The sequence below is a fragment of the Vanacampus margaritifer genome, chromosome 20 (assembly GCF_051991255.1).
Source record: "Vanacampus margaritifer isolate UIUO_Vmar chromosome 20, RoL_Vmar_1.0, whole genome shotgun sequence".
Classification (NCBI taxonomy): Eukaryota; Metazoa; Chordata; class Actinopteri; order Syngnathiformes; family Syngnathidae; genus Vanacampus; species Vanacampus margaritifer.
In genome coordinates this window covers 6,015,547-6,037,404 of record NC_135451.1, presented here as the reverse complement: position 1 = coordinate 6,037,404, position 21,858 = coordinate 6,015,547, and the positions used below count along the sequence as shown (strand labels likewise).

The 21,858-nt window shown below is 35.6% G+C and overlaps 1 protein-coding gene across 5 annotated transcripts in view; it reads left to right on the top strand.

Annotated features, from left to right (window-relative positions):
- sema5a (sema domain, seven thrombospondin repeats (type 1 and type 1-like), transmembrane domain (TM) and short cytoplasmic domain, (semaphorin) 5A) overlaps positions 1–21,858 on the top strand; it is a 152,830-nt gene that overhangs the window by 47,086 nt on the left and 83,886 nt on the right. For all 5 annotated transcript variants that reach the window (XR_013289762.1, XR_013289763.1, XM_077554846.1 and 2 more), the window contains exons 3-4: positions 11,823–11,922; positions 14,066–14,111. Coding sequence is in view for 3 of the 5 variants with exons in the window: in XM_077554846.1 (XP_077410972.1) it covers positions 11,823–11,922; positions 14,066–14,111 (146 nt within the window). In the remaining 2 variants the exon portion in view is untranslated. The remainder of the gene's footprint in view (positions 1–11,822; positions 11,923–14,065; positions 14,112–21,858) is intronic.

Below are 21,858 nucleotides of genomic sequence, written 5' to 3'. Positions count from 1 at the left end.
CTCCAGATAAGAAGATTAAAGCCAGTACATGCAGCCAGTTCCCGTTAAATTCATTTGCATTTGCCGTATTTGAAAATGAGCTGGCACCAATTTGTTCATAGGTACAAATCCATCTGCTACGCAGCAAATACTCACCATGGTGGAACTTGGGGTTGTACAATTCCGAAATTAAACCAAGATTTATATGAGGACTAAAGTTTCACACAAAAATAATCCTGCGTGACATTATGTGAGTTGTCATCTATTGTCATGGGAGTTCATTGTGCTTCAAAGGCTTATCTCTTAGTGGGGGCAATTTGTGTTTGTTTTCTTTTTGGCAAAACTTATCCAAAAGAATTATCAGTCTCAGCAAGGGAAGATAAGAAAAACATGAACGTGAAGAGAAGACTAACCTACACTGGGAGTTACATGATGTAACTGAACTCCTATTCATAGCAATAAGGCATATACGCCCCAAGTCAAGATAGAACATTTTCTTCATTACAAAGGGAAGTTCTGTTTAGGGCTGGGTTTCGATTCTAATTTCCTCAATCCAATTGATTTTAATTCACAAGAGTTCACTTTGATTTGATTTTGAGTATTTCTGATTCAACTCGATTCACTTCACTTTAATCCGATATTAATTAATTATAGAACAAGTCTTCTTAAATATCAAGGACATGATAAAAACTCCACAAACATAAAATTCCGAATTAAATTTTGTGTAGGAAGTAGCTGGTTAAATGATTAACTTTCTCATTAACTCATTTGCTCCCAACAACGTATAAATATGTTCTATTTTAAATATTGCCATGCTCCCAAAGACATATTCATGTGTTTAAAAAATAAATAAAATTATGCGAGAACATACAGAAAAAGGCTTTGATGCAGCCTCTGAACTGAAGAGAATGCTTGAAGCAATGGTAGTTATTACAGAAAACGGCCAGCAGGTGGCAGCAGAGTATAAGAGATCAACCAGCATGTTGCAACAAGCTATTTCCCCCACTGTTTTAAAGAGATTTGTGAATAATGATATATTCTAATGCTAAATGCTGCAAAACGGAAAAAGATAGAAACATACTTTTTTTCCTGATGAAAGAAGAAACTCTACTCTTTCTTTTGGTAGGTTTCATGTTTTTATAGCAATAGAACACAATATTCTGTGGGCCTTGCAAAATCAATTAAAATCCAGAAAAACAGCTGGGAGCGAAGGGGGTTGCTTCAGTGAAAATGGCTGGGAGTGAATAAGTTAAGTTAAGTGTTACACAAACATTGGCATCAGCAAGGATGAGAGGAAAATATTTTCAGAATTCTAATTCAATAATTGTAAATATAAATTGAAAAGATTCAGAACTGTATTAAACTGCAATAAGTCAGGTCTTTCATGAATGTAAGAAAATACTTTTAAATTCATGTGAATTTGTGAAAAAAATCTTGGCCTTTAATATTCAATTTTCTTATAAATTTATGTGAAAAAGAGATATTAAAATAATTGATTCATGGTTTTATGAATCGATAAAAAAACAAAAGCAGCCCTAGTTCAGTTCATGCGGGCAGCAACGTAACCTGTACATACTGTAAATTGGAGGCACCAATGTACACTACATGAGTAAAGTCATAATTATAGTCAATAGTTGTATGAAAAAACACTTGCCCATTAGTATCAAACAATTAAGGGTGTCAAAATTGAAGCGTTAACTCTGGAGATTAATTTGAATTAATTAAGCTTTTTAAAAATTAACTCAGTTAACGCAGTGTGCTGCCAAACTTGGAGGAGTCATTCGCGGGAAGATGAATAAACATGAACTATAGATAGTTTTACTTTTCGATTTACTTGATGCTTGTTGAAGTCATTTGCACACTTTGCAGAGACAAATTCAAATAGCACATTATTTGTACGCCTTTGGTGTATCATCTCCTGCATGGGGTCTCGCAAAGCAATGCTGCTGGAGTGTGGCGCTTGTGAGCAGAACTAAACATGTAAGCAAGAAGTTCTGAGAATTGTTTCTGTGAGAAAAAATATGTCCTGTAAAGCTGTAAAGTCCATTTCGATCGTTTTGTTAACACTACAGTTGTATTTTACACAAGTATTCTATTCAGGATTTAAAAAAAAAAAAAGCTATTAGAACAGTCTTTGATGATAAATATACTTTCTATTTGATGATTTAATATTAGTTCCAAAATTTTGCTCAAGTAAATATCTGTTACAAGCTTTGAAGAAAAAAGTAGAAGCAGAAGTAGAAAACTTTGATTAACTCATTCACTGCCATTGACAATTACAGATGTAAAAAAATAATTTTAACTATTTCTATTAGTTTAATTTTTTTTATACTTTTGGTAACAAGAGTATGAAAACCTAGATTTGTATTATTGTACATTTAGAACAGATATATATTTCTGATTAATCGTGAGTTAACAATTGAAATCATGCGATTAATTACGAGTAAAAAAATTGTATCGCCTGACTATTTTTTTTTTTAATTGTAATTAATCGCATGACTGCACTAGTTAACTCAAGATTAATCACAAATTTTATATCTGTTCTAAATGTATATTTTCATACTCTTGATAACAAAAGCGGAAACAAATGTTAAACTAATAGAAATAGTTCAAATTAATTTTGGACGTTTATAGCCGTCAGTGGCGGTGAATGAGTTAATCGCGATTAATCATGGAAAAACTGTGATTAATTTGTTTTAAAGCATGAAATAGTTTGACAGCACTAAAAACAATCAAATAAAAATATAACAAAGCATAGTAGTAGTGTGCCTCGTATTACGTGAAAACATTCTTGCGCTATTGTGCTATTTCATTGCACACAAAACTTAACCTCAAAATTGTCACTAGTTATAAGAGAAACACGTCAAGAATATAAAACAATCAAATGAAAAAACAGAACACACAGAGGGAAATCTGGATGTGCCTTCTTGTGCCAAAAACAATAAATTCCATGCACCATTTGTAACCTCAAAATGATTTCTATTATATCTGGACCGCCGTAAACCGAGGCCCACCAGTAGAAGGTTTATAGTGTTTCATTTCTTTTTACATTTCTGCGACTATCAAGGATGTCTTCTTATACTTGTTTATATGTTATGTTTTTATTTATTCACTCCAAGCAATTTTACTTAAGCAACCCCCTTTGCTCACGGCTGTTTACCCGATTTTGACTGATATTGCAAGGCCCATAGAATATTGTGTTCTATTGCTATAAAACATACCATTACCAAAAAAAAAAAAAAAAACATTAAAGTCTCTTCTTTCATCAAGAAAAAGAGTTTATTTCTATCTGTTTCCGTTTTGCAGCAATTTGCATTAGAAGATATCATTATTCACAAATCTGTTTAAAACAGTGGGGGAAAGAGCTTGTTGCAACATGGCCCTGGTTGATCACTCTGCTGCCACCTGCTGGCCCTTTTTTGCAATAACTACCATTGCTTCAAGCGACCTCTCCAGGTCAGAGGCTGCATCAAAGCCTTCTGAATGCTTTAGCACAAAAAAAACGTATGAATACGTCTTTGGGAGCATGGTAATATTTAAAATAGAACATATTAATACGTTTTTGGGAGCAAATGAGTTAACTCTGAAAGAAGTGGATAAAAAAACATCATGGTTTGTCTGAATCTGTTGAAGGGAGTTTCTCTCTCTCTCTTTCTCTCTCTCTCTCTCTCTCTCTCTCTCTCTCTCTCTTTCTCTCTCTCTCTCTCTCTCTCTCTTTCTCTTTCTCGTTCCCTCAAGTGTTCGCTCTCTGAGATTGTGGCCTGCATGTGGAAGGGTGTGCCTCGCATGGGTCGTAGCCCACTGGTGACCGTGGTTTTGTAAACTTGGCACAACACTTGGCTGACAGAACTGCTACTGTGGTGCAAGGATGATATGGGCTGAAGACTGTTCTCAGTTTTCCCCCTTTTTTTATGGTGGTTTTTCAAATATAGGGTTCTGAAAAGAAAGTACACTGTACTGCTCCATCCATAACATACGGACTGTTTATCCAAAAGGTGTACTTTCTCTCAAAATAGCTTGAGCTGAGGTTAAGCTTAAATGTACAGTATGTCCAGTCTTTTTTATTGTTCAAGGCAAGATTCTTGTATACTGGAAAAGTAGCCTATATGTAATATTGAATGTCTTATTGCAGCTGAAAGCCCTTTAGACCCACTATATTAATAAAGTGTTTTGTTTAACAAGGGTTCTTCAGTGTAGGTTTGAAGGGTTTTAAAGATTGTAAAGTGTGTCGTAAACAAGGCCATGGTGTCTCTGAGGAGGAGAGTTTATAGTTTTACAGCTACAGACTGAAGTTCAGATTTCATCTTCTCTCCAACTGTGATCAAAAACAAGAAAGCGTTGTTGTTGTTACACAGCTCACGTATGAGAAGGGAAAAATCAGCAATGTCTGTTTGTACTTCCTTTCTAATTGATGTTATACTTTTTTCGAGATGACCAACACATCTTACCATAAATATAACCGTATAAATAATCTCCATCGACAATCATGAGTCTCCTCCCTCAAACCATATGTCTATTCTAGTACCAACACTGACCTGTGAGAGGGGGCATTGCGCTACAGGGCATTCAGGCTGCCGATAAATACAAAAAAGAACAAGTAGGAGTAGAAACAGAAAAAAACAAGACACGAGGCCAAGGGTCTGAAACCTGCGGCTCTGGAGCCATATGTGGCTCTTCAGGCCCTCAACAGTGGCTCCCTGTGGATCTCTCAAAAGAAATAGTAGAATGAATATACACATTTTGAATTTTTTGATAAAATATTCTTTAAATTAAATGATTTACGTTAAAAAATGACTACATAAAAAAAAAGTCAGAGTCCAAATTTGTAAGTCAGAAAAAGAGAGACAAAGTAGGTGAAAGTTTTAAAAATTACCTAAAAAGCCCTCCAAAAAGTGACCCATAAAATTTCCATTAAGAGGAAAAGCAGAAAATTACCATAAAATTGCCAAAATATCAACTGAATTAAAAAAATGTAATAAAAAAAAGGCAGAAAAAGAACATGTTAAAAAGCAACTATAAAATGTCCAAAAACAAAAGAAGAAATCCTAAAAATTACCATAAAATGTCCAAAAAATTGCCAAAAAGTCCAAAAAATTATTTAAGAAAAGGCAGGGAAGTAAATGTTCAATCATTACCATCAAATGTCCACAAAATTGCCCAAAAATGCCATAACATGTCCAAAAAAAATGCCCAAAATTTGACAAAAAGGCAGAAGATCAAAAATGTATGAAAAACAAAGTCGTTAATAATAATAATCATCATTATAACAAAAAACAGAAGATGAAAGTTGTTTTGGGACATTTTATAGTTGCTTTTAAACATGTTCTTTTTCTGCCTTTTTTTTTTATTCAATTTTTTTAATTCAGTTGATATTTTGGCAATTTTATGGTAATTTTCTGCTTTTCCTCTTAATGGAAATTTTATGGTCACTTTTTGGAGGGTTTTTTAGGTAATTTTTTTAAAACATTCATCTACTTTGTCTCTCTTTTTCTGACTTACAAATTTGGACTCTGACTTTTTTTTTATGTATTCATTTTTTTAACGTAAATCATTTAATTTAAAGAATATTTTATCTAAAAATTAAAAATGTGTATATTAATTCTACTATTTATTTTGGGTTGAACCGCTTTTACATTTACGTTTGTTGGTGCTGACCATTTTCTGAGCAGATTAAGGCATAAATTGAAAGCTCATGATAATCAGTCAGTATCATTGTTCAGAGACATACGATAGTTCTTGATTGCCTTTGATCAGAAGGGTGGAACGAAATGCTCCATTTCACAACAAATACCCGTATGCCTATGCGAGGCTTTTGCCACTTATGTTCTCTTCCAGTCCTCTCATCCTTCCCCGTCACCTTAATACCCTTTAAATTTTAATATTTCATCAAACATTTGCCTGCGGCTTCGCATTGGTTTGTTTTGCATGATTTACTCAGTGCCCCGTGGCCAAAGCGCAGTCACAGAAATTCGAGTGTCAGGACTTTTGGCTTGTTTTTCTTGTTTCTTGTTGGAAATAATAGTAAGGAACCTCGTCATACTCAAGGTCTTAACTGCTCTCAGCGTTTCCATTTTGTCCAACTGAGCAGGTGTTTATTTTCCCAACTTCACGTCTAAACTTTTTCCTCCTGTGGACTTCACTGAATAGTTGCAATTCTTCTCCCGCCCATTACCACAGAGCTGTATTTAGAGTGAATTGACTCTTCATTTCTGCGAGAGCCGGCTGTCACACTCTATTTGAACCACTCCTGGAAAAAAAAACATCCATGCTTGAAAATTGCTTCCACATGTTGCCATTGTTGTCATCCTGGCTGCACCGGGCCGTAATGTTGAGCTCTGCCAGATCGGTGTAGCCTCTGATGCCGAGCGCAAATATTTATCCTTCCTGCCTCTTTGTCAGCCGCTCCGTGTCAGAGTCGGGGAATAACAAATGGGATGTGAGCGATGGGGTGTTCTATTTTGAGGAGGAGGGAGACAGAGGTTAAGGGGATAAGATGGGAAGCCATGCGAGAGGGAGGAAGGGATTTGCGTGTATGTGCATGTACTTTGGTTTCATGTTGGCAGTGAGCCCTGCCCGATTTTGGAATTCTCACCCCACTGATGGTGTGTCTGTTCCTGCCTGTGTGTAAACGATTGTGCTTTCATCTCATCTGCATATATCCTACATCCATGCATTTATTGTATTACTGATATGACAAACCCATGTAACAGGCTAAGGGAATCTATAAACGATGGTTTTAATTAGTGCTGTCACTATAGAATATTTTTAGAATCGATTCAGACCAATTATCAATGCTGATATTGGGCATTTTGACAAATATCGGTAACGGCCCTTTTTTTTTTTTAATCTGACGGCTAAAAAATGGTAATTCTAAAACCATTTTAATCTCAGGGTACTATTTAGCTACATTTTCAGTTAGCTTTAAGAGATGCTGCTGGCCCTGGAAACTTTCTGAATCTTTTATTTTTGTTTGACATTAAAACAAAGTAATGTGAAAGTTTAAAATTTCAGGTATTTTTAAATTTTTGGAAAAATATTTACGATAAAAAGATATGGATTTACTTGTAAGTTTCCATTTAACTTTTAAAGACGTACTGATTACCTTGGGAGCTCCCTGAACATTTTGTTAGAAATTTAAAATGATTGTCTAATTTCTACTATTTAAAAAAAAAAAAGTCAGAAAAACTGTTCGATAAACATGCTTTAAGACTAGTCTACTACAAAGTCTAGATTGGCATTTATATTAAAAAAAAAAACAGCAACCAAAAAAACAATATTTTTTCCCCCTTTTTACTGAAAATAAATATCGGCTCCAAATATTGGTTATCAGCCTTCTTGGCTACTAGTAATCTGCATCGGTATTGGCCCTAAAAAAAAAAACATATCGGTCTATCTTTAGCTATTGATTATTCAATCGATTAATCGATTCTCGACTAATCGGATTAATCTTAATTGGATTAATTTTAAATTAAAAAATGGCTCCAAACAATTACTCGATTATTAGCTCATTTGCTCCCAAAAACCTATGAATACATTCTATTTTAAATATTGCCATGGTCCCAAAAATGTATTTATAAGTTTTTTTATGTTTTTTTTTTTTCGTGCTATAGCATACAGAAGGCTTTGATGCAGCCTCTGAACTGAAGAGAAATCTTAAAGCAATGGTAGTTACAAAAACGGCCAGCAGAATAATGACGAAACTTAAAATGATAAAATCAATGTGTTTTCCTGATGGACGAAGAGACTCTAATCTTTCTTTTGGTAGTTTTCATGTTTTTATAGCAATAGAACACAATATTCTGTGGGCGAGGGGGATTTCGTCAGTGAAAATGGCTGGGAGTGAATAAGTTAAGATACCTGTCAATTAATTTGATAATCGATTACTTGTCGATTCATCGATTAATTTTGACAGCTCTAGTTTTAATATTCATTAGCTGGAGGGTTGTCCTCTTGTTTCCTTTGCTACTGAGTTAACGATAAGGTTGATTTGTTTGGCTCTGTGCAAGATCGTAAAAATCTCCCCAGGGTGGCCTTACAAAAAGCTATTTCCACCCTGCACGAGGCACATAAATATCACAATACCACACATTTGCATGCCTGTTGTAAAACCAAACTGTGATCGGGTGAACTCCCGTCAGTGGAACGGCCCATCAACACCGTTTATTAATGTTTACGGTCCTTGGCCTCATCACTAAAGGCTATAAATCCTGAGTGCTGTTCAATTGGGACCTTTTGCCCCCTTTGCATACTTCAGCAAATACCACGTCTTCTCTCATTCTTTCACACACACGGACAAACATGCACACACACACTCACTCCCGCGGGAAGTGGAGAAGATTTATGAGGCAATGTTGGGTTCGCCAAGCCTGTCGTCCCTCAGGTGGTGTCACAGAAACATTTGTATGCCAAGGATTTTCTTGATAGCACAGTGAGGTTTAAGATTGGCGCTTCTAAAAACATGTCTCCCTCCAGACAAAAGCAAATGGCAGACGTTCAGACAAATTAAAATGTTTAGGGTGAAATTGACTGTGGTCTTGCTTGTAGTGATGCAAATGAAAATGCATCGCGACAAGCGAAGCCAAGATCCGGTTTTGTGGAAAGAAAACAGGCAATTGTGGATTTATTTGGTTTCGCAGAGCTGGAGTTCGGTCCCTGTACGCCAGCTGCGGCGTGCAGGTGTTATTTGAAAGCTGCCGTCCCCGTCGCTCTTTGTTTGGAATGGCTCAGAACTCCGGTATTTGTCAGCGGAACACACTTTGTGTTTGTGCTTGCTTTTGGTGCTGTCAAGGGAACGCATGCTTTTTCATTCCAAATGTTGACAGGTGCGCCCCAAGTAGCAGACAACGCGTTTTCCAGTATATTTAGTCATCTTGCTCTCTTCCAACCTTGATGGAAAGTTCCTTCGCAAATAAAAATTAAAAATAAAAACAGGCACTTTCAAAGTTGACTCTGTATGGATTTAGATTGCTGGGAATCTAAGCTTGCTGGATTTCTGGCACATACATCAAAAGCAACTTTGGATGTACTTACTCCCACCTAAGAGGATAATTGTTGTTGAAGACTACACTTACAAAAAAACATATTATTATGCCTTTTTTTTTTTTTTCGTTTGATGTGACTTAGAGTAGATGGTATCCTCTAAATGGTACCCTTGACACTGAACTTTTACAGTTGGTACTGTAGAAAAGATATAATTTCAGCGTTAACTAGCCCCGTGGGTCATTCTTACAGATTGTAACAAAAGGTATACAATGGACTTTTATTATAAAAACAATGTAGACAATATAAAGTGATTGATTATGTTGAGCCGGCTGCCTCTTTTTTAAAAAAAAAACTACATGAGCAACTTGCGTGTCCAATTATTTATCCATCTTGTCACTTAACAACTCAGGTTAATTGAACATTTTTTATCCTCAACTCATTTGCTCCCCAAAACATATATATATAAAAAAAAATATTATTATTATTATTATTTTTTTTATAATTATTATAATTATATTATTATTATTAAAAATTATAAAAAAATAAAAAATATTTCATTGGGCCCAAAAACATATTCCTAATTTTTTTTATGTTTTTTTTTTAATGCTAGAGCATACAGAAGACTTTGATGCAGCCTTTGACCTGAAGAGGTCTCTTAAAGCAATAGTAGTTATTACAAAAAAACGGCCAGCAGGTGGCAGCAGAGTATGAGAGATCGGCCAGGACCATGTTGCAAAAAGGCTCTTTTTTTTTCGCCAGTGTTTTCAACAGATTTGTGAATAATGATGAAACTTAGCTATATTCTAATGTTAATTGCTGTAAAACAGAAACCGATACAAATATATATATATATTTTCCTGATGAAAGGAGAGACTCATCTTTTTTTTGGTAATGGTATGTTTTTATAGCAATAGAACACAATATTCTGTGGGCCTTGCAAAATGAGTCAAAATCCAGTAAAACAGTCGGGAGCGAAGAGGGTTGCTTCAGTAAAAATGGCTGGGAGTGAATGAGTTAAAATACTGACATGTTCTATAGCAGTGTCTCAAAAAGTTCCTAAACCATCCTTGCTCTCAATTCACTGGAAATATCATTTCATATTCGGGATTCCATCAGACCAAAAACACTGGTCATCATTGACCACTCAATTCTTATCTTATATGGACTTGCCTTAAAACTAACCCAAAAAAATGGACCAACAGATTTTGCTTCCCCCAAGTTCAAAAATAGCTCAATTAAATGCAAATGACTTTCAGAGTGTAGCGACTACAGCGATGATGATGATGATAATACAATAACTTGCTGAGCTGTGCTACAAATTATGCAGTTTGGAGGCGTGTGTGTGGGTCATTAAACCACAAGCGAGCCTATGCTTTCCAAATGCATCACTGTAATGAAGCTTGCTTTTGTTTCTTTATCAGAAGGTTTCTTTTTTTGTTTTCGTAATGATCAAATATATGCAAAAGACTTAAATCCAAAATCTTAAAAGCGCATGCAGCTGTGTGCGGCATGATGAGTTATGATGTACGATATGCGGATCGAACGTGAGATGAATGAATGATTGAGTGCTCTCAGTTAATCCTATCAAATAACCGGGCCGCAGACAGACTGTCCTTGTGGCGAGCGACCTCTCTGGACCTGTGATTGAATTGGTGAAAGGTTAATGGCTCGGGTGCCATGACATAAGGCTTATATATATCATTGTCTGTGCTGATAACGTCTGTGTGTTTACCATTTGTGGAACATATGCAAAATACATTTTTACACTCAACCAACAAAGTCGTATTTTGGAATGGTAGCGAGTTTAATTTGATGTTGTTTTTTTTTGTATTTACTGAACAATACTCTTCAACTAAATAGCAAATATTTTTTAAATTACCTTCTCTTGGTGTTGTCAATCAAAACTGTGTATTATTATCTTTGTTGATTTTTATTTTTTTGTCATTCAGATCATGTATTGGCTATTTGTACAGGTGTCTATAATCTAATTCATGCATCATTCCAAATGTCTAGCTGGTTTACACTGATGTAATTAGACGTTAACTCATTCACTGCCAATGACGACTATAGACGTCAAAGATTCATGTGAACTATTTCTATTAGTTTAACATTTTTTTCATTTCATTTCATTTTTTATGAAAACCTAGATTTTTTTTATTGTACATTTATAAGAGATATAAAATTATCATGCGATTAATTACGATTAAACAATTCTTTTTATATATTTTTTTTAATTAGGCCCCTCAGGCGATTACATTTTTTAAAATTGTAATTAATCATATGACTTTGCTAGTTAACTAACGATTAATCACAAATTTTAGATCTTACAACAAAAAAAAAAATCCCTAGGTTTTCATACTCTTGTTAGCAAAAGTGGAAAAAATGTTAAACTAATAGAAATAGTTTAAATGAATTTTTGGCGTCAATGGCAGTGAATAAGTTAAATTTGTTTTATAATTTTTTTTATACTGGCCATAAATAAAACACAACAACAATTGCCATATAGAATCATCGTCTTGGATGCTGTTTCAGTCCGTTCCTGATTGCTGTGCACTTGAATAATCTGTATTAGTTGTCTGTGTGCATCTGGCATCTCTGGAACCTCATTGTCCATTGTAATGCAAAATGAATGTGTCTCTGCTGTTGTAAACGCTTAAAATTGCAAAGCACCATCTGTGAACATAAAGGAACATTAAACTGTGTATCAAGGGTGACAAAGACCCTTGGACTCATTCCTTTGTGTTTGTCTAGAGAAAAGTTACAACAACACTTTGAACACAGCTAATATATCTGTCCAGCTGTGTCATGCTATCTCGACTATGATTGGCTGAATCAAGTTGCTTCTATGTTGCTATTGGCAGGGATGGAGCCGTGGATTTTCCGGTTCAAAGCAGAGGGCACGGTGGATTACTCCCAGCTGACCTTTGATCCCAGCCAGAACGAACTGATTGTTGGTGCCAGGTAACACATACTTTGTTTTTTGCCTTTAATGTCGTTTCTGCTCTGTTTCACTTTTCCTTGTCATTGTTTCGTCTTTTATTGCTCGTCACTGGTGCGCTGCATGACACCAGCTTGTCCAGATGTCTTCAAAGGGCCAAGAAAAATGTTGTTTGCTTGATCTTCAAAGTATAGTCCACACATGTGTATTAGGGCTACTCAAAGTAAAAGACAAAAGTTGTAATGTTTTGAGATTTAAGGCAGAATTTTTGTAAAAAAATCCACATAACAGTCTTAATCTAAGAGGATATACAGTATGCTGCACTGTACACTCTAATAATCAAGAAATATGATTAAATATTAATAACATCTCCTTAACCATTTAAAAAAAACTGTAGCTTTTTCTCATAATACTGTTCCAACTTAAAATTGTATTCTAATATTACAACTTTTTTTTTTATAGTAGTCGCGAGGGATTCTAATTTTATTGTACAATTACAGCTTGTTTTCAAAATATAATGACCTATTTATCTTAAAATTAACTTTACTTAAATTAACTTAGTAAAATTCCCATTTGGCCATCTTTCATTTTAGATCACATTGAGGCAATCTGACCCTCCTAAAAGTAATTTAGTTCATTCCTTACTCACTGCCAACTCCAATGACTGGTGAGTGTCTAACCATGAGGGTGTTGTGGTTGGGTAGAGGGTGACGAGCTGGGTTCGACATGAGGGTGATAATGAAGGAGAAGAGGGATCGATGCAAATATCAATACAGTAAAAATTAGAGGCCGCACTAAGACATGGTTGATCGCCTCTCCTCAGGAAGATTAATAGATCTCTGTAAGAGCATTTGTTTATAACAATATGTTTGTGCGAGACCCTGTGTAAAAAAAAAAAAAGCCTACTGTTGATAGGGAAGAAAATGTAATGTCCGAACTGTAAGATATTAACGTTTTCATAGAATTCATTTATTGATACTAGAAAATTGAATCTAAACCTATTCCTCCTGGATGATGATTGGTCTTTGGAGGGCAGAAGGCGTGAAATATAGATCATTTAAAAAGCCACAAAGAGAAAATGACATTGGTTCTCAAGGGTCTCCTTGTGGTAATGCAGCCAACCTGATACATTATTGGTCAATACAAAATAATTTCTTGCGAGAGCATTTATAGGGATTCAATCGCTCTTGAAAGTGGCGAGTGTCAATGAAATCATTTTGTGGCTTGCTAAAGTGAAAGGCTTTAGGCAAGGTGGGGGAGAGAAAGAGAAAGAGCAAAGTCTCAAACAGTATTTTTCATTTTCATATCTGCTAACCGATTTTTTAACATCGTAACAAATCTTATGGCACTTATGCAGGATACAGTATCGTTGTGTATGTAGTTTAATGGAGATAACAAACAAGGACGCCATGCACGATATAAAAGAAAAAGAAAGAGCAGTAAGAGAAGAAATAAAAAGAAGCTAGGCTAACTGTAAGCTTATCTTGTAAGCACGTTGCAGTTGCTAACTCTTCTTCCTGTTATTTCTTTTTTGGTGGGAGACATTGGAGACATTTTACACAAACACTTAACACAACCACCTGTATTTGTGTGAGGGAACAGCGCAAGCTTCAGGTCACTTCCTAATTAACAGAAGCTAGGCTAACTGCTAGCTTATCTTGGAAGTGCAATACATGGCGGTTGGAAACTCTACTTCTTCTCTTTTTTTTTTTTTTCTTTGGTGAGCGACGTGGGATGGATGTCAACACAATCACCTCTATGTCAGGTCACTTCTTATGTGGTTATCATTCCATTTCACATCATAGTCATGGAGTTCATTGACTTTCAATAGACATACTAGACTATATATTTTTTTCATTTGTGTATCTTTAAAAACATTATCAGTATGTTGTTAGCATTCAACTTCTTTTTATTTATTTCCTAATTAATGTTTATAGATTCTGTCTGTTTCTGCAGTGGTTTGAGCAACTGAAAGCTACCAAAGCAAAGGCTTATTTGAATTTCCAAGTAAAGCTGCAGTTTGAAATGTGTTGACATCCTTGAAATAGTTTTAGTTGCTTTTGAACTTCCTGTTTACCTCTGGGACTCGAAATCCCCGTGGAATATTCTTCTATTTGTGTGTTTTTCTGGTATACCATACCTCATGTTATCCTCTTTTCGTTTTAGAAATCACCTCTTCAGGCTCAATCTTGAGGACCTAACACTGATTCAGGTGAGTGCAAACATTCCTCCACCATCTTACTTTCTTCATTGTTCTCTTTGGAGGAGCCCGGTTTCTACTTTTTGCTTCCCAATGAACACTTTTCATGCAGGATGAAGTTAGCTGCAAGCCCTCACAACTTAAAGCCGTCACGGTAAAAAACGGTCTTGCTTTTCACACACCGCAATGTCTTCACAGCCGCAGAGTGACAGCTGCTTTGCTTGTAAGCGCTCGCAAGGGAGGGAAAGAGTTGCTCGAATATCTTGTCACTGGTAATACTCCCGATTTGAACCTAATATGACTTACATTCTGCGGATGTGCTTCACTTGGGTATTAACGAGGTGTGCAACTTTTTTGTGCTACTGTTCTGATCACCGGTACACTGTTTTGCACTTGTCCATAGGGCTGTCCAGGGGTCAGGAACCTTTCCTGTTAAAAGAGCCATTCTAGGCTAAATAAATAACCAAAAATGTGTCTGGAGCCGCAAAAAAATTTAAGATTGTGATGAAGGAAATATTGTGTTAGTCTAATGTACTGAGGGCCCTAAAAAGAGCTGCACCACAAGACAAAAATATGAGAGCAGCATCATATACAGAGATTCATTTTCTTCTACTTTTTTTTTTTTGTAATTAGTAATTGTCCGTACTTCATTTTTCATACATTTCTAGACTTTTTTGCCTTTCTGTCAAATTTCTGACAGTTTGGCAATTTTATGGACATATGGTCATTTTCGGCCTTCTTCTTCCTCATGTGGGCATTTTTCTGACACTTTTTCTGCCTTTTTTCCTATCTATGAAATTTTTGTCAATATTGTGAACATTTTATGGTAATTTTGGGGATTTCTTCTTTTGTTTTTAGACATTTTGCGGTTATTTTTTCAAACATTTTCTTGTCTGCCTTTTTAAAAAAAATCAGTTCTCTGACATTTTTGGCAATTTCAATGAACATTTTATGGTAATTTTCTGCTTTTCCCCTTCCTTTTTCGGCATTTTATGGTCAAGGGCATTTCATTTTTATTTTTATTTTTAAAGTATTTCATTTACATTTGTCTCTTTTTCTGACAGCTTAAAAAATTGGACTCTCACATTCTTCTACTTTTTTGTTTTAATGATTGTTCATTCATACTTCATTGTTCAGCCATTTCTAGAGTTTTCTGACTTTCTGTCAAATTTCTGACATTTTTGGCAATTTTATGGACAATTGGTCATTTTCTCTCTCCTTCCTTTTGTGGATATTTTTCTGACATTTTTTGTGTCTTTTTTTGCTATCAATTTTCTGACATTTTTTGTCAATTTTGTGGACATTTTATGGTCATTTTCAGACTTCTTTTGTCCATCCATCCATCCATTTTCTTGACCGCTTTTCCTCACTAGGGTCGCGGGGGTGCTGGAGCCTATCCCAGCTGGCTTCGGGCAGTAGGCGGGGTACACCCTAAACTGGTTGCCAGCCAATTGCAGGGCAGACTTCTTTTGTTTTTCAACACTTTCTTTTCTGCTTGTTTTTTAAAATTAAATTCTGTGACATTTTTGGCAATTTCATGCACATTTTACGTTAATTTTCTGCTTTCCCCCTTCCTTTTTTGGACATGTTATAGTCACTTTTTAGGACATTTTTAGTTATTTTTTAAAAAAGTTTTCATCTAATTCTCGTCTCTTTTTTTTCTGATAACTTAAACATTTGGACTCTGGCATTTTTTGAATATGTAACTATTCATGTTTTATTTAATCATTCATTCATTTAAATAATATTTTATCCCAAAAAAATCAAAATAAATATGTAAAAAAATTAAATAAAATTCTACTGATTGTGTTTTAGAGACAAGGACTGAAGAGTGCTCCAGAGCTGCAGGTTGCACACCCCTGCTCTAAACAGAATGAAAGTCTGTTAACTGCAGACGTACAGCTTAGACTTTAGCTCCGGCATCTTGTAAAATATAAAACCAAACATTCATAAACTAGAAAAACACTCAGTGGAATGAAGACCTCTGCCAAGATTGTGCTTTTAACAAAAGTGGAAAAATGTGGAGCGCAATAATATTGATTTTGTGGGTGACTGAAATGATTTATGATGTAATTGTTGTATATTCCTCCTGTACAGTGCCGAAGCAACAACATTATAAACAAACAGTGTTACTAATGATTACTTTTTTAATTGACATATAATCTAATTGAATTTAACGTTAGTGCCATAAAATGTGGTACATTACTTTAAGTGCTTCATATGCTGCTGGTGACCAAGTCGGAATCATTCAAAGCACTAAGTTGGCAAAATACAGTCCAAGTAGGAATATGCATTATAAGTTTCAAAACAACAATTGTTATTTTATTGATCCACTTTATAGGCATAGTAATTACCGTAAAATCACACACCTGTGTATAATACCCCCACTTTAATAAAAGAAATCATCCCTAAAAAGTAGTTTCTTGTCCCCCTGATTTGCTGGCATCCTTTGTTGTTTTTTGTTGTTTTTCGAGTGCCAATGATATTTTAATGATTTCTGACTAATTGAGTCCGAAAACGACATCCATTTCATTTTAATGCATGGGATCCAATTTAACACCCCCACAAAGCATCCATCTCTAGACGCATAATGTAAGCATGAGGGAGCTGTGAAACAGTGTCAAGCCCCGAAGCTGTCAGAGGATTGGTGCCTTGCTCAAGGGCACCTTGCAAAATAAATTGTTTCCAGTATTCGGAAGCTATGTTACAATGTCTTCTTTTTTTCATGCTTAATTGAGCCTTGCATGCACTCCTGCCCCCTGCAGAGCTAAACCTTTGAGGGTCTGCAGTATTCACACACAAACATTGATACATCCAAAGTTTGTTTGTTGTCGGTAGCGGCAAGATTTCTTTGATGGCTCGACAGCCGCTGATGTTTGCCATTTACACTCCGGGAGAACCAGTGGAGAGATTGAGGAAGAGGTGAAAAAAATGCAACAGGGGATTGAGAATGGCTGAATAGAACAAAGAGAGAAGAGTGGCAGCCATGTAAACACAAAGCTGCCTGGAAAGCAAAATGAGAAAAATGATGAAATGACATAGGAGGCAAGGCCAAGTCTGGTGGAGAGGCGGGGGAGCTGAGGGTGGTGTGAGGCAGAAGAAAAGCTCATGCAGTCTCTTTTGGATGCTTGCACATGCTTTGTGAAGATCCACGCTCTGTAATCATCCATCCTTCTTTAATCCGGGATTCAATGGGGAGATTTCCACCAATCCTAACAATCAATCTCTCATTTGGTGACCACAAGACGTTCACCTGGTCAAACAAAAGTTTGAGTTTTGTCAAACTTTTGTCTATTCCGGTCACACTCAGTGGTTTTTCCAAGTGGATAAAAAGGAGCTTGAAACTTATAAATGACCCAGGTGAGCGTCCCTGCTTTGCATTTGACTGGAGACGATTTTCCATGTCAGGCAGAAGGCTGAGTGAGTGCAGGTGCTGAATTTTAAAGAGCACATATGCTCTTACCATTTACACCTTCTTAAGTATTTTCTTTCCTTTTGTGGTGTCTATTCTGCCTTCAAAACAGCAATACATTGGGATTTGATTGCCTCACTGGCTATAGATTCGCATGTAATATAAATTTGTAGTGAATGTGCGAGACTGACTATTTTCCCTTTCGCAACATTGTTTCTATTACATTTTAAATGATTGTTTTGCACTAATGCTCGTTTGCCACAACATTCAATACACATCCCAGTAATTGTCATTTTTGTTTGGTGCTGTGAGAAAGGATTGTAAACTCTTTTATTATCTACCTAGCTTAGACCAAAATGAGTATTGGAATTTTGGATTCAGTTCTTTTATTTGATGTCTTTGTTATGCGCAAGTGTACCAGATGAAGTGTCCATCTATTCTTATTTCATTTCTGGTTGCTGCTGAAGGAGAACATTATTTGCTCAAATACATTTCAACCTTGTGTGTTAAGCACTTTAAAAATAGTGGGCATGTGCATGAATTATAAACTTATTAAATATTTAATACAGCTATGAAACCTTTTATCACACTATGACAAAATGTATCATATCGTCGCTGACTAAAACTAACTAAAACTAAAATTCAAAAAACATTTCCGTTAAAAAAGAAAGAAAACTAAATGGAACTAAATTTTACATTTACAAAACTAACTATAATTATAGTGAAAATGTCCTTAGTGTTCATCTTTGGTAATTTATTTAATTCGGGTTGATTTTAAATGTGATTTAAGTATATTTATTTCAACATTAACCGGAATGAAGGATGTATGACAGTGTCTCGCACAGAAGTGACGTCATCTAGCAGCAGCCAATAGAGAAGCACCTTCAGATGACATCGCTCCCAGGTGCCAATTTTGTGTGTTTTTTTTCTCCAATGGCTCATCTTGCCTGCTTTTTGATTTAATTCAGCCGAAATGCAACGCTAGGTAAGAAGGGCGTTGCTTTTTTCATTTTACCATGGTATTTATTAAATATTGCACACAAGTAATACACAACATTAAAAAAAAAAAAAAGAAAACTAATACTAAAACTAAGCATTTTTTTTAACTAAAACTACTAAACATTTACAGAGCTAAAACTAACTAATAAAAAAAATAAACACGGTATTGTGATTAAAATTTTCATTTGTGGAGTATGAGTTAAACACCAAAATCCACCCATATTTATCCATCTCAGGGGGTGGCCATTTTGCGCCTTACTGTTGACTGAAAATGACATCACAGTTTCTCAGGGCTCAGGTACTGACCAATCACAGCTCATCTGTTTTTGGAGTTTGTTCATGTGATGTTCACAAACTAAGCCGAGATTGGTCTTTACTTGAGCCTTGTGTAACTATGAGGTCATTTTCAGTTGACAGTAAATGACAAAATGGCCACCTCCTGAGATGGATAAAAACGGGTTGGTTTTAGGGCTTAACTCAAATTGAACTCATTTTTCTGCTTAACTCATATCTCAAAAATACAATAATAATCAGAATGCTGTCTTTAGACTCTCTGGGGCACATACAACATATTATTGTCAAGAAAATTTACGAGTTGACTTCCAAATTAAGGGATACACTTCACTGCCTTGTTGCACATATCAGCATCAGACTCAGAGATCGACTGAAACCAGCAACCATGATCTTGCCAATAAGTGCCAGCTACACTTGGTGGTCAGAAAATAGAAATCAAATAGAAAGAAAAAAAGCAAGATTAGGACACACACAGAATTCTAAACATGCCACCCATGACATCAGTTTCCATTCAAATGGAGTGTAGATAAAATTATAAAACTGTCAAAGTTAGACGTTGGTCTGTGAGTTAGACCTCCCTTTTTCTTTGATGGTTGGAGATGACATCTGCTACTTTATATGTTTTTATTCCCACAGCCTGTAGTGGCTTTTTTCTTCCTGCCATCCTCCAACCTCGTCCTCGCTTATCAGTGAAGCACTGTCAAGAGCAAACAGCTTGTACTTTTCCCCTTGCTCTACTTTAAACACTTTCAGGCGCAGTACATGTAACTGTAAAATTGATCATGTGAAATAACACATCATTAGATTGGAAATAATTTGCCTTAAAAACACAAGCGGACACCTCATACGCATATCCCACCTCCCACAAAAGTTCCAATTGTCCCTCCTTTTATTGTCTGCATTAACTAAAGTCACTTAACTAACCCTACACCAGGGGTCAACAACCTTTCCTGTTAAAAGAGCCATTCAAGGCCGAAATAAAACCGCAAAACATTTGAAGATTGTGATGAAGGAAACATTGTGTTTGTGTTAGTCTAATGTACTGAGGGACCTAATAAGAGCTGCACCACAACTTAAAATATGAGAGCAGCATCCAATACTTAGACATTCATTTTCTTCTACTTTTATGTTGTTTTTGTGTAATTGTGCATAATTCATTTTTATATAATTTTTTCTGCCTCTCTGTCAAATTTCTGACATTTTTTATGGACATATAATGATCATTTTCTGCCTCCTTCCATTTGTGGGCATTTTTCTGACATTTTTTCTGCCTTTTTTGCGGTCGTTTTTTTGGGAACATTTTGGCAATTTTGTGGACGAGGTAATTTTTGGGATTTCTTTTATTTTTGGACATTTTATGGTTAATTTTTGAACATTTTGTTTTCATTTAAATAATATTTAAATATTATTAAATTAAATATTAATATTTTAGTGGGGCAATTTCATGGACATTTTATGGTAATTTTTTGCTTTTCCTCTCTTTTTTTGACATTTTATGGTCACTTTTTGGGCATTTTTAGGTTTAAAAGAAAACTCATTTGCCTTTCGTCTCTGTTTCTGACATCTTAAAAATTTTGACTTTGTTATTTAAAAAAAAAACTTTAATTATTCGTAGAATATTTGATCCAAAATACAAATTATATGTAAAACAAAAATATAAATTTCAGCTATTTTTTTTAGAGCTCCACAGGTGTACAAATGTTGTTGTTTATTTTTTTTACAGTATAGTGAGGGCAGCCTAATGGTCGGCACATCTTCCTCACATTTTAGTCTTTCACCCAAAGTTAGCTGGGATAGACTGCGGCTCATTTGTCACGCTAATGAGGACAAGCACTGTAGAAAACGGTTGGATGGTACGTTTGGATTAACACTTATCCCCTTTGCACAGTCTTCCCAGCAAATTTGGCAAATCTTTAAACAGTAGACATTGCTTTTATCCATCTGTATCTTTCAAACGGGAAAATGTCGAAGCAGGACAATTGTCTGAAGTGAGCCTTCAGGCAGGCGTTGCAGTCTCGCATATACAGATATTAAGTGGTGACATACGCGCCAACATCTGGAAAAGAGATAATGACTTTCAAAACAAAGGGGGTTAAGCAGTGAGTCTTGAATGTTAGACACTGGTTATAACCCCTACACACAGGTGGCACTGATTCTTTGCCAGGAAAAAGTTAGCTAAGATGTGTAGCGTGAAACATGCTAGTAGAGATGCATTTTACAATAGTTACAATTGTGGTTGTACTTTGCTGTGAGATAAAGCTGTACTGCATCCTACTAAAAGGTGTCTCTATATCACATGAATATAGTAATTGAGGTAACTAACACTTTTTGAAACACTACAGCAGCAGGTCAATGTTCAAAATTGCATCCATCTTTCCAGCAGACCTGCAATCTTCCAATTACATGACACCCACTCCCATTCCTCTGCCTTATTGCAAATTCAGAGAAATGTTTTGAATGAAGGCGAACCATTTTAGTCACAATTGCACCCTCGGCCTAATAACACCGTTCACACCTACTTTAATGATAGCCCTGAAAGCTATAACTGAAAGAGTGTAATTGGCAGCTGCAAAAAAAAAAATTAATGAGTCACAGACTGAGCTTATTTCAATAACAAAAAATGAATCTATTAGTAATGTGTAGTCCTCATGCTCGATTCTTTTGAATCATTTTAAGCTTCTAACGTCATAACAGTTTGCGAACGTGGCCCCAATGCACAAAGCAAGTTTTATGAATACTTTTATGATTTTGGTGTGAAAACCTCTACTAACGTATCTGATATCTATTGGGTGTGTGTGTGTTACACACTGTCACAGGTCTGATGTCATTGACTTTTGACCTTCCAAAAGCTAATCTGAGCTAACAATTGCCAACAAAGCCCACACTCCAAAATCCTGGAGCATAGATTTGATTGGCAGTTCCGACGTCAGTCAACCAATTTTATGCAAAAATGGATCAGTTTGGAGGGTAAAGCTCCTGTAATTTTAGTTATTCAGTCCAAGCTGTCCGGCTTTCACTCACAGTGCTGCGTCTTTTAATGATAAGACATGCAGT